Below are 13,480 nucleotides of genomic sequence, written 5' to 3'. Positions count from 1 at the left end.
TCATCAAAAAGTTTGCTAAAATGTATTATTCTGGGCTGCGTTAGCATTAAAGTCATTTCAAAACTTATCATGTGCAGAAAAATTACAATTTTGTAACCACATACATTGATTTTTTAATAAAATCGCCGAAAAATAACAAAAAGTTTAAATTTTTTGAAATACTTCTCAATGTTTTTTATCCTGAAACTTTCAGAACACTCTCGAGCAATTCCATAACTTCGCGAGTTTTTAAGAATAAGTGAAAAAGCTAAGTTCTTAAACAGTAGAACCTAAAAAAATTATATCTCTGAATCCGGACCTGATGAATCAAATTTGGAGTCAGGAGAACATTCCACTTTAGAAATGACTTTCCACATATCCACTACAATTGCCTTGCAAAATTTGTTGAGTTGTATTATCGAAAGAGCATAAACATATTTTCTAGGTCGATAAAATCCAAGAAAATTCAAAAATTGGCATAATAACAAGAAGTAAAAACAAAGCAGGCAAAAGATAAAGAGCACGAACAATGTTTGAGGACAATTTTTATTTAATTTAATTTTATAGATTACCTTGCTCCGAATTTTAGTTATCAAAAATAAATTTAAACTTTTACATTTAAGGCAACAAAGAATGCCATTCCCTTCACTCTTAATTTTTCTGATTTGAAGACATTCGTTGACCGCTGCGATCTTGACACGGAACTACTATCAAGACTACAATTTTTCCAAACAGGTCTGATGAACTTAATCTTAAGATTATATTTGTTAAACTTATTTTAATAAGAAACCAAAAGGAGATGGTCTCAGTGTCGAACTCCTGAACAAACAAGAACTGTCTCTTCTTGATGATAGCTAAACGATCCAAGAACAAAGTGTGCATCAGTTTTGTACAGGTACGAATAGATTTATATCACATGAGCTAAATTTGGTTGTGAGAAAAACGAGACAGACGTTCCTGAGTTTCCCACGTTCGTCCCATTTTTTTTTCACAACTATTCAGCAAAGTTTACGTTGTAAATTAGTTCACTTGAATTTTATAAATGCCGACACACCTAACGGTGGTTTAGAAAAATGTAAATATATTAATTACAGCGTGATGTTAGAAGTTTACCGCTAGGGTGCTACTGCGGATGTTTTGTTGACACTGGCGCCGTGTGACTAATTTCTTTATTTTTTAACCCCATCTTTGTGGAAGGAGCTGTTACGCCTATAAAAAAATCCACAAGACGTGTCAATTCTCTCTGTGTAAACCAGGAAGAAGGTATCACATTGCAGTTTCAAAGAACCAAAATTGTAAACGAGGGTCGACAGGCAGTCTGGTCGTTTCAGCGGAAGCGACTTTACTCATTGTCTTGTCAATTTATGTGAAACAAATGTTTTTTTTTTGGATATGATCAACTCGGTAAATTAATGAGCTCATACCGCCATAAAAATTGTGATGACAATGTCCGTGACTAACTACTGTTTGCCTGACAAGAAATTTAATTGTTTTGGTACTATTTGAATTGCAAGACCACACGAGAAGTGTGACTATGGGTTGGACCATCCTACGGTTCTGAGGGCACATTTATCACAGTCAAGCCACTGACCGACACCGGAAAAATTTGACGGGATTGTATTTCAATGGTTAGGCCTTGTTCCATATGTTCTGTTTTACTACCTACGTGCATGTTCAGCGAAGTTATTATTGTTACCTACCACATTTAAAAAAATGTCTAAAATTACTGTAGAATTTTGTACAAAGGCGAGTTCATCTCGAGGTTTTTAGATTTTTTCCACTACGTATATTCGTTGTAGGAAAAACGCCTGTTAAACTTTAATTACAACCATGTCAAGCGCCACTTACAATTTCTCATAACAAGATTTTTTTCAAAATTAATAAAGTGTGCCTGTAAAACTCATCACATTTGTATTGCATGTAAAAAATGTAGAGACGACTCAAGCGTTCACACTTTGCCCGCCCTAGATTTATTCAGATTTTATGCATGATATGCCGCCCACGCAAATGTAGTATTTCACTTCCAATTAAATTCAATGCATGATGCACCTGACAATTTCTATTTTTGGTATTATTGCCTGACATTAGAGGAAGTTTTATCGACTTCTAGGTCCACCTTGAAATAAAAGTGTTTACGATCTGTTTCCTGCAAGGAAATTAGTTTTACTGCAACTTTACGTGTTTTTCAGGGTGCGTCTTTAGGTCAGCACACAAAGATAATTGCGTATAGGTATAATATCTTTCAAGCTGAAGAGATTAGGCGTTTTGTGATTGGTCAGTGATCAATTTGTGAGGGAACTAGAAAGGACGAAACCGCATTTTATTATTCTTACGACATAAAAACTACAGATTATAATTATTATCAATAGGAATAATTATTGAAAGGCTTATTTCTAACGTGTTATTTGTTGGGTATGATTTCATTACATGTCATTTATGTGGAATGCTTGAAATTTGCAAATACGTAAAAGGAGTGAACGCAAAAAATAATCGTAACACATAATCAAAGATATTTCTTCAAAGTTAATGTAGATTTGTAAAGTACCTAATAAATTTTAGACAGAATTGGAACATGCATATGACCTGTAGGTGAAAATGTTATAAATTGACTTGCAGCAGAGCAATTGATACCAAATATCAACGCTGCTAAAGCTTCATAAAAAATATGCACTTTTTCAAATATTCAATATCAAATTTTAAAACTTTCGCTTGCATGAAGGCGCCTCATCATCATCAGTGATTCACAGATTGGTGTTATTTCTGTTGCCTAGCTTTGTCCTCGACATTGCTTTCACTCATTTGAAACCTTCGAAATGATTGGCGATGTAAAAAAAATACATGAAAATGCAAATATTGACTTTACGTTTTACAAGTGTAATATCAATAATGGTCACTACTTGACACTAATTCCAGAAATACATGTAAACCACATAATGAATTGTCCCAAAATGTGCGGTTTGGTTTTTCATTGAAGAAATTTATGTTTCATCAACATTCCGAAAAGTAGCCACGTAATTCTGCTCCAATTAGACTTGCATCACGTATTCCCACAAAAATGAAAATTTGATTAACAATGTGGTAAGCAAGCAATAAAATTATATTTACGCATAAAATGACATCATCTCAAACTAGTTAGATATGTCGATAACAATACACGCACGTTTCAGTCCGACATATGATTTGAAAGTATCCTCTGTGAAACACATGTTGCTTTGTAAATATTACTCGAACTAGTACTCGAATCATATAAGAAAACGAACAATTTACGTACTGTCACAACTGCAACAGCTTAAGGTGAACGAACATTGTGTGGGCAAACCGGGCGTTTTGAAAAAATGTTACTTCATTCGTGCAAGTTGACTGTTTGGAGAGTGAATCAAACAGAATGAAATTACTCATTTGTACGCAAAGTGATTATTCTAAATAATAAATGTTAACAATATGAGTAAATGGTGACTTCACACTACATGGTGGACAGTTTCTGATCTATTGTTATGTACATCTGAGCTGAGTGCTGTGTTTATTTTAAAACTTTGAAAGAATTTTTAAAGATGGTTGGAAAGACAAATTATAACAGTAAGTAATGCTTGATTACATTCATATTTTTTGTTTAATTAGACTTGTCGCGTTATGTTGTATTATAACTTATAACACTACGATAACGAGGTATCGCAACAACTTGCCGGCAATATTTTATTTCGAACTAACATAATAAACCTTGACTAAACTTGATATTACATAAAAGTGCATAATATTTTAAATTGTAAAATCTCACTGTCGCGGAAACAGTTTTAGTTACTTCAAAGTACACAATAAGCTTAAATAAGCAAATAAGATAAAAGTTTGTTAACAATAAACAAGAAGGACACAATTAGTGTCTTCTTGCATTTAAAATGCGCTTTAATACGATATAGAACAAGGCTTGTTGTCCATGACCCAATTTTTCCCCTGATGACAACGAAATCCGATCTAATTTCGCCACTCCTCCCTTAGATATTGCTTGATTTCCACTTTATCTGATACAGAGTGATTGATATAAAAAACCGCAAAACCAATTTTCAACAAATACAAGTAATAAAAGCAAAAAACAATAAATGGTAGCTTCCCAATTCAAATTTAATGAAAGATGTAATAAGCTCGTCACGATTATACAATGTCAAGGTTAATATCTAATAATATTTTACCAACATGTAAAATGAAACTAGAACAATTCATTTTATTTTAATAGACTAATTGCACTAATAAAATAATTCCATTTCGAAACTAACGACCTCTAAATTTGAAAAATAGGCTTGTTATCCCCACATGATGAACGTACCAAAGCAAGTTTCTAGGGCTAAACGAACTACTCTGACTTTATAATTTTCTGAAGGTAGGCGAGAGATAAATTAAGTCTGATTTTTAATGGCACTAAATGGATTATTACATCATGGCTAAGAATGTTAATTCCGTCACATTTTAATAAAAGCAAAACCAGGATATTTGGAAAACGAAATTAACTTTTATTGTTATATTATTTTATCTCAAGGAGTGTCAATTTAATTATCATTATTTGAACCTTCAAAAACTATTCACTTAGTCAGCATCAGTGACAATTGTCACGAAGATTGCATTTAGCATTTAGACATTTATAAATCAATACAGTTGTAACACTGAAAAATTCGTCATAGAGAGAATCTACTCTATTTCGAGGAGCTTCCTCCAAAGCCACTGACACTGTTGTACAAAAAACGCCATCAAACGCAAATTTATTCACGTAATTACATCAAATAAATCACTCTTTGTACTTTTTGTCCCCAACAAACGGTAGAACTTTACAACCGAATCGGTTTAACCTGCTGCTAATAAATATGATTTCCGTTCCAATTTTGCGTTATGTTGCACTATATTTATTGTTTTAATCCCAAATGTAAACGTGTATTTTTTATTGACTCTGTTAATTGGTTTTTAAATTTAAACATGTTGGAAATGTAAAACGTGTCGTCAAATTTATCAAGCTGAATCATCCTGTTGTGTTGTCTGAAATGAAAAATAAATTTATCATCATGTTAATGTTTAAACAATAAATATTGTCACACCGCTTAAACTTTTGCCAAGATCTTCGTTTTTTGAAAAATAGTGTTTTAATGGTCGGGGCACGTGGGCAGCCATCTGTAGCGAATTTTTAAATTGTCAAGTATCTCGTTTCATAATGTGACAGCAGGCTTAAAATGAAACAGGCACATGTTAGATTTCAAAAATAATTATGTAAGCGTCAACGCAAATATACACAGTGTTGATGCTAAATTAAGATGTTGCATGTAATGAAGAACTTTATTTGATTTTGTGCTTTTTTGCGAATGTTACAATAATAGTCTTGGCGGCTTAAATTAATGATGTCAGGGTTAAATAAAAATAAAGTACTTCATAGACGATGAGCTAAGTTTTGCTAGAAACGAATTTAGCCACTTTTTTTAACTATCGTAAAAACACCGTATTTTCTACTACAGCATCATTTCTATGTTTATGGGAATCCAGTTTTAATCTAATGTTGTCAGTTCATATTCATTTCATTCTGATTTGCAGTTAAATAGATTCTATTGCTAAACGCCCACTGGAAACATTACTTTTAACATAATCGCCCATAAATTTTAGCCAGACATCTGACTTTCGAATTTCAATGAATAAGAGGTTTCACAAATGTTTGCTTTTGTAATTTTTACTTCCATGACATTTTAATTCTAATTATCACCGACGAGTTGTTGAATTCTACCAACGCCCAAGATTTGACTAATGTTTTTTCTCCGAAACCGAATTTTCAATTTCCAAAATGTTTGATCTAAAACTAAATGCCACCCACCGTGTTTTCATAGTCGAGGTCTATAATATTCGCTAAAAATACCGATAGTTTTATTATTTCTGTTACACACTGCCAATTGTAGATAGATAGGTTATAGGTTTATGATCGGAAAAGTCGCACGCAATTGCGAACACATGTCTGTATTAAATTACATTAAACAACTTTACTGGATTGTAAACTTGAGTACATAAAAATGTGGAATTAGTAAGATCAATCCAGTGGATCCGACATCGCTTTTAGCTAATCCCATTAGTTTATCTTAATTTGCTCGCGCAAAGATACCGGAAGATTGTGTAAAATTTCCCGAAATAAATTGCCTTGATGGACTTAAATATTTGTAAATACTCTGTGACTCTGTGTGTAATAAAAAGACTGCACTTTTTCTCCCACACTTGAAGTTGCGAAAGACCTAATCGGAAACTGCGGAAATTTATACAAACAACTAGCAGTACCCGGCTTTGCATGGGCGAATATTTTTCTTTGAATATTACGAGTGAAACTTTTCCATGAAGAATTTCATTTTTTTTTTGTTCGTTTCATTACTTTTTTTTGTTCCTTCATTGGTATCTTCATGTGTTAGTTATTTCTTTAGAAACTTAAGATAATTTCTTTATTTGAGACTATAAATCAAAAACGTGATAACCGTCAAAAGGAGATTTCAGCGTATACATTATAAAGTCAAATAAATTAATAAATGTGGGCCGGAAGAAAATAAACATTTCCTATTCCAGTAATATCAGAATGAGTGACTCCTGTTTTGTCATTTCTTTATGATTATAAGCAGTAAATTTGCCCCTAACATTGGTTTGAAGTCTTAAACTTAAATTTCATAGTCCACTCCCATTGTAATTTATTATTGCCTATTAAGGCTTACCTCGTTTAATTTATTTGCTATCGGAGGTCGGACGTTAGCACTTGCTTTCACACGTAATCTGCCAATTTTTCTCGGTTTTCCTCCAGACCTTATAAAGTCCATCAACCAATAAATCTAAGTTGGATAAGAAAGATAAAAAGAGAATTCACAACTCAAGTGCAACGAACGTGTTTGATTGCCTGCCTGTTTACGATTTAACACAGTTGGCACAGAATAAATGCTAAAAAGAATCTCCTCTCGTTCTCGTTGGAATCAGAGGTCAAAAACAGAGTGACAAAATAAACCTCGGATGCAACATTTCGAAAATAGCTCCCATCGAATTTGACCTTTGTCGGTGCTTTGGTCAAATGTATTAGTTTTCAAATGAGTAAGACAGTCAACGGCCACAGTTAACAACTCCGAAGAACCACTTCCTTATGCATGTTTGTAAACAAATCGTTTAAGTAGTTTGATCCGAAATAAACTCAAAGAGTGTGTATCTATCGAAATAAATGCAGCGTGCAAGCCCCAAGTTCGGATCATAAATTGTGAAAAATCTTGGCATTCACACCCGATCACATCCTCTTTTACAGCTTACCTCATTCTCATTGCGCAACTCCCAACCTATAAACAAAACCTGGTTAAAAATAAAGGTACACGACAAAATACAATAATTTAATAGTGTGCAACGGCGGATTATCACGAAGAAAATCTGCGCGAGCTTCCAGTTGGTGAGCTTCCGGCGTGGCGTCAGTGCACCAGGTGGACGTCGTCAGTCCAGCGTCGGTGATAGTGAAATGCGTTAATTAGTGTGACATTACATTGACGTGAGAAAGCATGGTTGGACACTATAATCACGGTAATTTGTAAAAGATATTTTAAACCTCGCGCTTGTTTACTCTGATTTTTTTTAAATATCCTCATTTTTTTTTCTTCAATTAGACTAACAAGCGGCTTAGAACCACAACTGGTTTCAGCCTGCCCTAATAGCATTTTTATTGAGAAAATTATAATGTCACATAAATGTCGACCCAAAGGTTAACGCTTCCCAATTATTTTGACCCAATTCACTGTCGCAAAACCTAAATTTTATGGTGCAAAAATCAAAATTAGGCTAACTATTAATCTTCATCGGTAGCAATGAAAGCTCGTAATCAAAAGCAGTCACGCCACCCTTAATTTCACAGAAATCGTCATTCTCGTGTCAATGAAGCGGCAGGAGTTTATTAAAGCTGCTTTTTTCTAAATTGCCCGGAACTCTATTTCACGTGTTCTCAACACCTAATTGACTTGCTGATGGCTCCGTTTTGCGTAACTGTTAGCACTAATCAAACCAAATTTTCACAAAAATTATATGGAAACCTTCAAAAGGCTTACTACTTTGCAATGATTTTTTATTCTTCTGCGCGACTATGCAGACATGTGAGTCAATATTTAGTTTGTTACAATAATTTGCTAATCTTAGCAGAACGTCGATGCCGCTTTTGATTCTGATTTAATAATGAAAATTTTCTATTGATTTCTATTGTAGGAGTCAGATTTAAAAATAGACAAAAGAATTGGAAAATAAACAACAAATATAAATAACAGGAAAACAAAACCACAAATGTGGAAAGATGACACATGTTTTAGCAATAAAGTTTTGTTTTTTCTAAAATTTAAATGATGAATAATCATTGAAGATATCAGTCTAACTTTTATAAAATGAAGTAAATCTATTTGGGATTGAATGTTGTAATTAGGAAACTTTTGAGTGTTACCTGATAGTTTGCAAGCGCTTATTAATTGAAAACTTAGGTAAATGTAAATTTCAATTAAAGCAAAAGTGCATCTTTGACCTTGTTAATATAATTTAAATGCACAGCTATTGCTAATTAACAATTTGAAAGTTTTCGGAACAATAATAAACTAATTTCATGACTCCCAATCGAGAACTTGACGACAGCGGTAATTGTTGCGCATGTTTTTTATGGCTGATAACTAAAATTGGCCGCATTAATGACTTTTACAACTCTTTTCTTTTTGCAGGTGTGCCCACTGTGGCGGACTTAGAAAATAATAGCAACCAACACAAATACACCGTCAACCGGAAACCGGGTGGTTTAGTAATAGCAAAATCTTTATGTGCTCTCATGGCAATCGGGGCACTTTTACTAGCAGTCCTTGTAGGTTTATTAGTATTTTTCCTTGTTCCTAGATGTAGTGAAGCTTTGCCTAAACCATCAGATAGTCGACAATCTGGCGACTTTCGGGTGAGCGATGATGGCTTACCTCTTTATAATTCTCCAAGCACAATGCCTGATGGCGAAATGTCAAAGGTTTTTAGTACAGCGAGAACTTTACCAGATATTGATGAAAGGCTGCCTAAAAGTATAGAACCAACGCATTACAGGTAAACTGAAGCGAATCTGAAATTTCAACAACGGGTAAAAATCGTAAATTTGCAATAAAAAGATGAAACTCAACTCGTTAAAATCTCGTTAAAGCGAGGATATGAGTTCAATATTCGTTGAAATTTTCTATAATTATCCCGAAGTTCGTGGTGATTTCCAGCATTTCAGGAGTCGCGGGGCGAGTCTGATTGAGGATTGATTCGTATTTAAATCTTCATAATTTTCGCATTTAGTTTATTTACTACAAAAATGATACGTTTATTACGATCAAAACATTTCCGATAAACAAACAAAAATTCATCATATTTTGTCACAACTTGTTTTCTTTAAATAGGAAAACCGTAACAATATTGATTCCCATCCATCACTGTTAACGGATCACTTTATTCTCAAATTGTAGGGATCTCGGGTTTATTCAAACAAATCACGATATAAATAGGTCTGAAACGAGGTGAAGGTGCTCTTTTTTTCGTAAATATTTTGATAATAACCCAAAAAACTCCGTACTTCTGTCGGAAAAATAAAACTCATTAAAATTCCCCATGTCCTTAATAAATGAATAAATTCTGCAGTTGTTCTTGACCAAGCTAATAAAATTTTATGATCTACGATCCTGCATTTAAATTAATACGATACAATGTTTTTCAGAATTCAAGTAGCGCCGGATCTTAACAATTTAACCTTCAATGGGTCCGTCACTATGACCCTTAATATTAAAGATGAAACGGATCAAATTGTCTTCAACGTGAAAAACATAGAAATTGATAAGACCTCAGTGAAAATTAGATCGGTTAAAAGCAACAAACCTTTAGAGATCAAAAGTCAGGACTACATCGCAGGAGCTAGATATAGAATTGTATTAAAAGACACTTTGGAGAAAAACATTATGTGCACACTTGAATTAACTTATATCGGAAGTTTGAATAATCATCTGCAAGGATTTTACCGAAGCTATTACACTGAATATGATGGTCGTGCCGAAAGGTAATAAATTTTGGCTCAATTTCCTATTAGCAGTAGAAATATTTTAGATATTTGGCGAGCACCCAGTTCTCTCCTACTGACGCCCGACGTGCATTTCCTTGCTTTGATGAACCTTCATTCAAAGCAAACTTTTCTCTCATAATAGGAAGACCATCGAACATGTCCTCTTTAGCAAACATGCCTCTGGAAAAGTCTGATGTTGAGTAGGTTTCCACCTTCTTCACTATCAACTCTAATAAAACTTTTTCAGCGAAAACAATAAAGATTTGATATGGGACTATTATAAAACAACTCCAAAGATGTCAACCTATTTGGTGGCCTTTGTAGTTAGCGATTTGCAGGGCTATGGGTCTTCAGATAAGCTAATAAAAATTTGGTCGAGGCGATCGTTGAGCATTCAAGCAATATACGCGGCGGAGTTAGCGCCCAAGATTCTTCACTTTTTCGAAAGTTACTTCAACATCTCTTTCCCGCTGCCGAAAATTGATATCGTAGCGATTCCAGATTTTGGTTACAACGCAATGGAAAATTGGGGACTGATTACGTTTAGGTACAACAAGCGCGTTGTGGTTCTTTTAATATTGTCTTATTTTTAGAGAGAGTGCTTTATTGTACAACAACGACGAACCCGACGTCGACAGCAAAAGAACAATAGCCACTGTTTTATCCCACGAGCTGGGTCATCAATGGTTTGGTAATTTAGTAACACCAAAATGGTGGAACGACCTATGGCTAAAAGAAGGTTTCTCTACATACCTACAATACTTAGGCACTAGCTTTGTAAGTTCGCATGGTTAATACAACCAGAACCAATCTTTTTTTTTTTAGGCCGAACCCACTTGGAAAATCAGCGACGAATTCATGTTCAGTGAAATCGATCGAGCTTTTTCCTTGGATGCTTTTCCCTCATCGCGCCCCATTTCATACGACGTTAAAAATAGTAGACAAATTCGTCAAACTTTTGATGAATTGTCGTACGCTAAAGGCGCAGCACTTGTCCGAATGATGAACCATTTCCTTGGAGAGGAAACTTTTAAAAGTGGACTCGTAAATTTTCTAACAAAGTATCAGTATGGAAATGCAGATCGCGATGATCTCTTTGAAGCTCTAACAGAAGCAGCGCACAAGAAGGGTGTGTTAGAACCGTCATTTAGCATGAAGGACATAATGGACTCTTGGACGAAACAACCTGGTTTTCCTGTGGTGACGGCAATCAGAGACGTGGCTAATAGCAAGCTTATTTTATCTCAAGTAAAGGGTTTACATGAAAATAATTGTTGCCTTAAGGGGGTATGTTTTAGAAACGGTTCTTCTTTACCGGTAAAGGGCATGATAATTCAACGTGGTACGTTCCTATTTCTATAGTCACCGACACGAATCCGAAATTTAATAACACCCAGCCTCAAGTTTGGCTTAAGAATGAACCAATGGTCACGGTGAACCTCGACGTGAATTCTTGGTACATTATTAACACTCACCAGACAGGTATTATTGTGAAATTGTAAGAAATCTCGTAAGCATTTTTTTTTTAGGATATTTTATAGTCAATTATGACGAAGCGAACTGGCGCGCGTTAACTGACAACATAATAAATCTCCCCCCTTTAATTAGAGCTCAATTGATTAGCGACTCGATGGATCTTGCAAGGGCAAATCTGTTAGATTATGACATACCACTTAAGCTAGTGCAGCTTATGGCACTTCGCGACAAAAATATAATGTTTGTACCGACTTATGTGGCTTTCAAGAAACTGGAATACTTAAGTGATATGTTATCATCGACTCCTAGTTTTGGTCTTTTTGAAACGTTCCAAATGACGATATTTAAGGAGACGTATTCTATTATAAATTCAGATCGAGATTATTATTCAGACAATTACTTACACCAGAGAATTAGGAAGACTGTCTTAAAATGGGCTTGCAGAAAAACAGATTCTGAATGTGCCATCACCTCTCATCGAATGTTTAGACAATGGATGGAACGCAAAACGATGTCTGTATATCTCGAGAATATAAGAAAAATCAATAATTGAACACTTTTAGGATCCCACCTAATATTCGCGACGTCGTCTACTGCACAGCCATCCGCCAAGGCAATGAAGCGGAATGGCAATTTGCTTTCAATCAGTATCTCAACACCACTTCAGCAGCAGAAAAGAACGTGTTGTTAGACGCCCTCGGATGTACCACCAGAAAGTGGCTTTTATCCAGGTACAAAACAAGCACAAACAAATTAACGCGTCTATTTTCTATTACAATTCTCATTCATTATTCTTTTCTAACTTTCTTCCACTGTTAATAACGTTAATACAAATACACTTAACAGGTACCTGGATTATTTGGTCCGGAATGATTCTAGTATTCGAATTCAAGACGCTAGTAGAGTCTTCAAATCTGTTTCCGATAACAACATAGCCAGCACTTTAGCATTTGACTTCTTGCGGACCCATTGGAACGAACTTTTACAACAGTAAGTTCTTATAAAGTCAGTTTCGTTATTCTGATTACGATTGCAGTTACGGCGAAGGATTTAACATCATAAGCACGATGGTTAAAAGTTTACCCCGATTTATGAATTCTGAATATCAGCTCTCAGAACTCATCAGATTTAGAAATGCAGTTGGAAACAATATTAGCACAGCGAGTCAAGCTTTTGACAGTGTTATCGAAAAAGTCAGAGGCAACGTTGAGTGGATGAAGAAGAATTATCATTCCGTTGAAAATTGGTTGACTGTTCACCAAGAACATTTTCACTTATAGTTAGACATGCTTCTTTAGGAAAAAATCTAAATAGTTTCTTACTTACTGTTAATAAATGGTGATCCAAAGATATTTTTCAAGTGATAGTCTTGTTGTAGCGATACTTTCTTTTTATGAATCTTCATTTTGTATTTGTCTCTTAAATTACTATAATTTATTGCTAGAATTTATTATATGATTAGTTATTTCTGTCTACGTGCTCTTGAAAACTTTGTGTTACTATTATGGGTAAAATTTCAACTTTTTATGTACAGAGCGACCGATTTGAAAAAGTCTTCTTAAATGATTTATTGTTTTGTAATTATTAGTAGTTAGATAATCAAACTGATTACATCGTATCCTGTGTTAACAATAATTTTTATTTTGTAGAAAAATGCTAAATAAAAAAACGAATTACGTATTATTTTGTTTATGAACCTTTAGAATGATCTGTTTTTATTTACAAGAACAAGTTCCACAAATTTGTAGAATTTGTAACATCAGATGATTTTTATTAATTTTTAACAGGACAAATCGATATCCATTTGATATTTTTAATAATTTATAAAAAATGCCAAAAATGGTGGAGGCGCCAGGTCAAAAAGTTCTGTAAAAAAACAACACCGTAGAAATCGTAAATATTTTTTTGGCCTCATGAATTGTAAACGTCAAATTAACATTCAATTGACATCTT

At 34.2% G+C, this 13,480-nt stretch overlaps 1 protein-coding gene across 4 annotated transcripts; it reads left to right on the top strand.

Annotated features, from left to right (window-relative positions):
* The first annotated feature begins 768 nt into the window (after positions 1-768).
* LOC148172695 (aminopeptidase N-like) lies at positions 769-13,207 on the top strand. Of its 4 annotated transcripts, none has more exons than XM_088040159.1 (12): positions 769-874; positions 8,700-9,063; positions 9,713-10,048; positions 10,096-10,251; positions 10,299-10,598; positions 10,645-10,828; positions 10,877-11,299; positions 11,350-11,533; positions 11,581-12,040; positions 12,091-12,258; positions 12,374-12,517; positions 12,564-13,207. In XM_088040159.1, exons 2-12 carry the CDS (start codon positions 8,804-8,806, stop codon positions 12,805-12,807), a joined length of 2,859 nt encoding a protein of 952 aa, XP_087896285.1. In that variant the 5' UTR covers positions 769-874; positions 8,700-8,803; the 3' UTR covers positions 12,808-13,207. The 4 variants fall into 4 exon arrangements, with proteins under 4 accessions (XP_087896285.1, XP_087896284.1, XP_087896282.1 ...); XM_088040158.1 differs by lacking the exon at positions 769-874 and adding an exon at positions 2,878-3,057; XM_088040156.1 differs by lacking the exon at positions 769-874 and adding an exon at positions 3,149-3,555.
* The last annotated feature ends 273 nt before the right edge of the window (positions 13,208-13,480 follow it).

Source organism: Gnatocerus cornutus, chromosome 6, assembly GCF_029298725.1.
Source record: "Gnatocerus cornutus isolate USDA-ARS CGAHR chromosome 6, icGnaCorn1.1, whole genome shotgun sequence".
In the NCBI taxonomy this organism is placed as follows: Eukaryota; Metazoa; Arthropoda; class Insecta; order Coleoptera; family Tenebrionidae; genus Gnatocerus; species Gnatocerus cornutus.
This window is presented reverse-complemented; position numbering and strand designations above follow the sequence as displayed.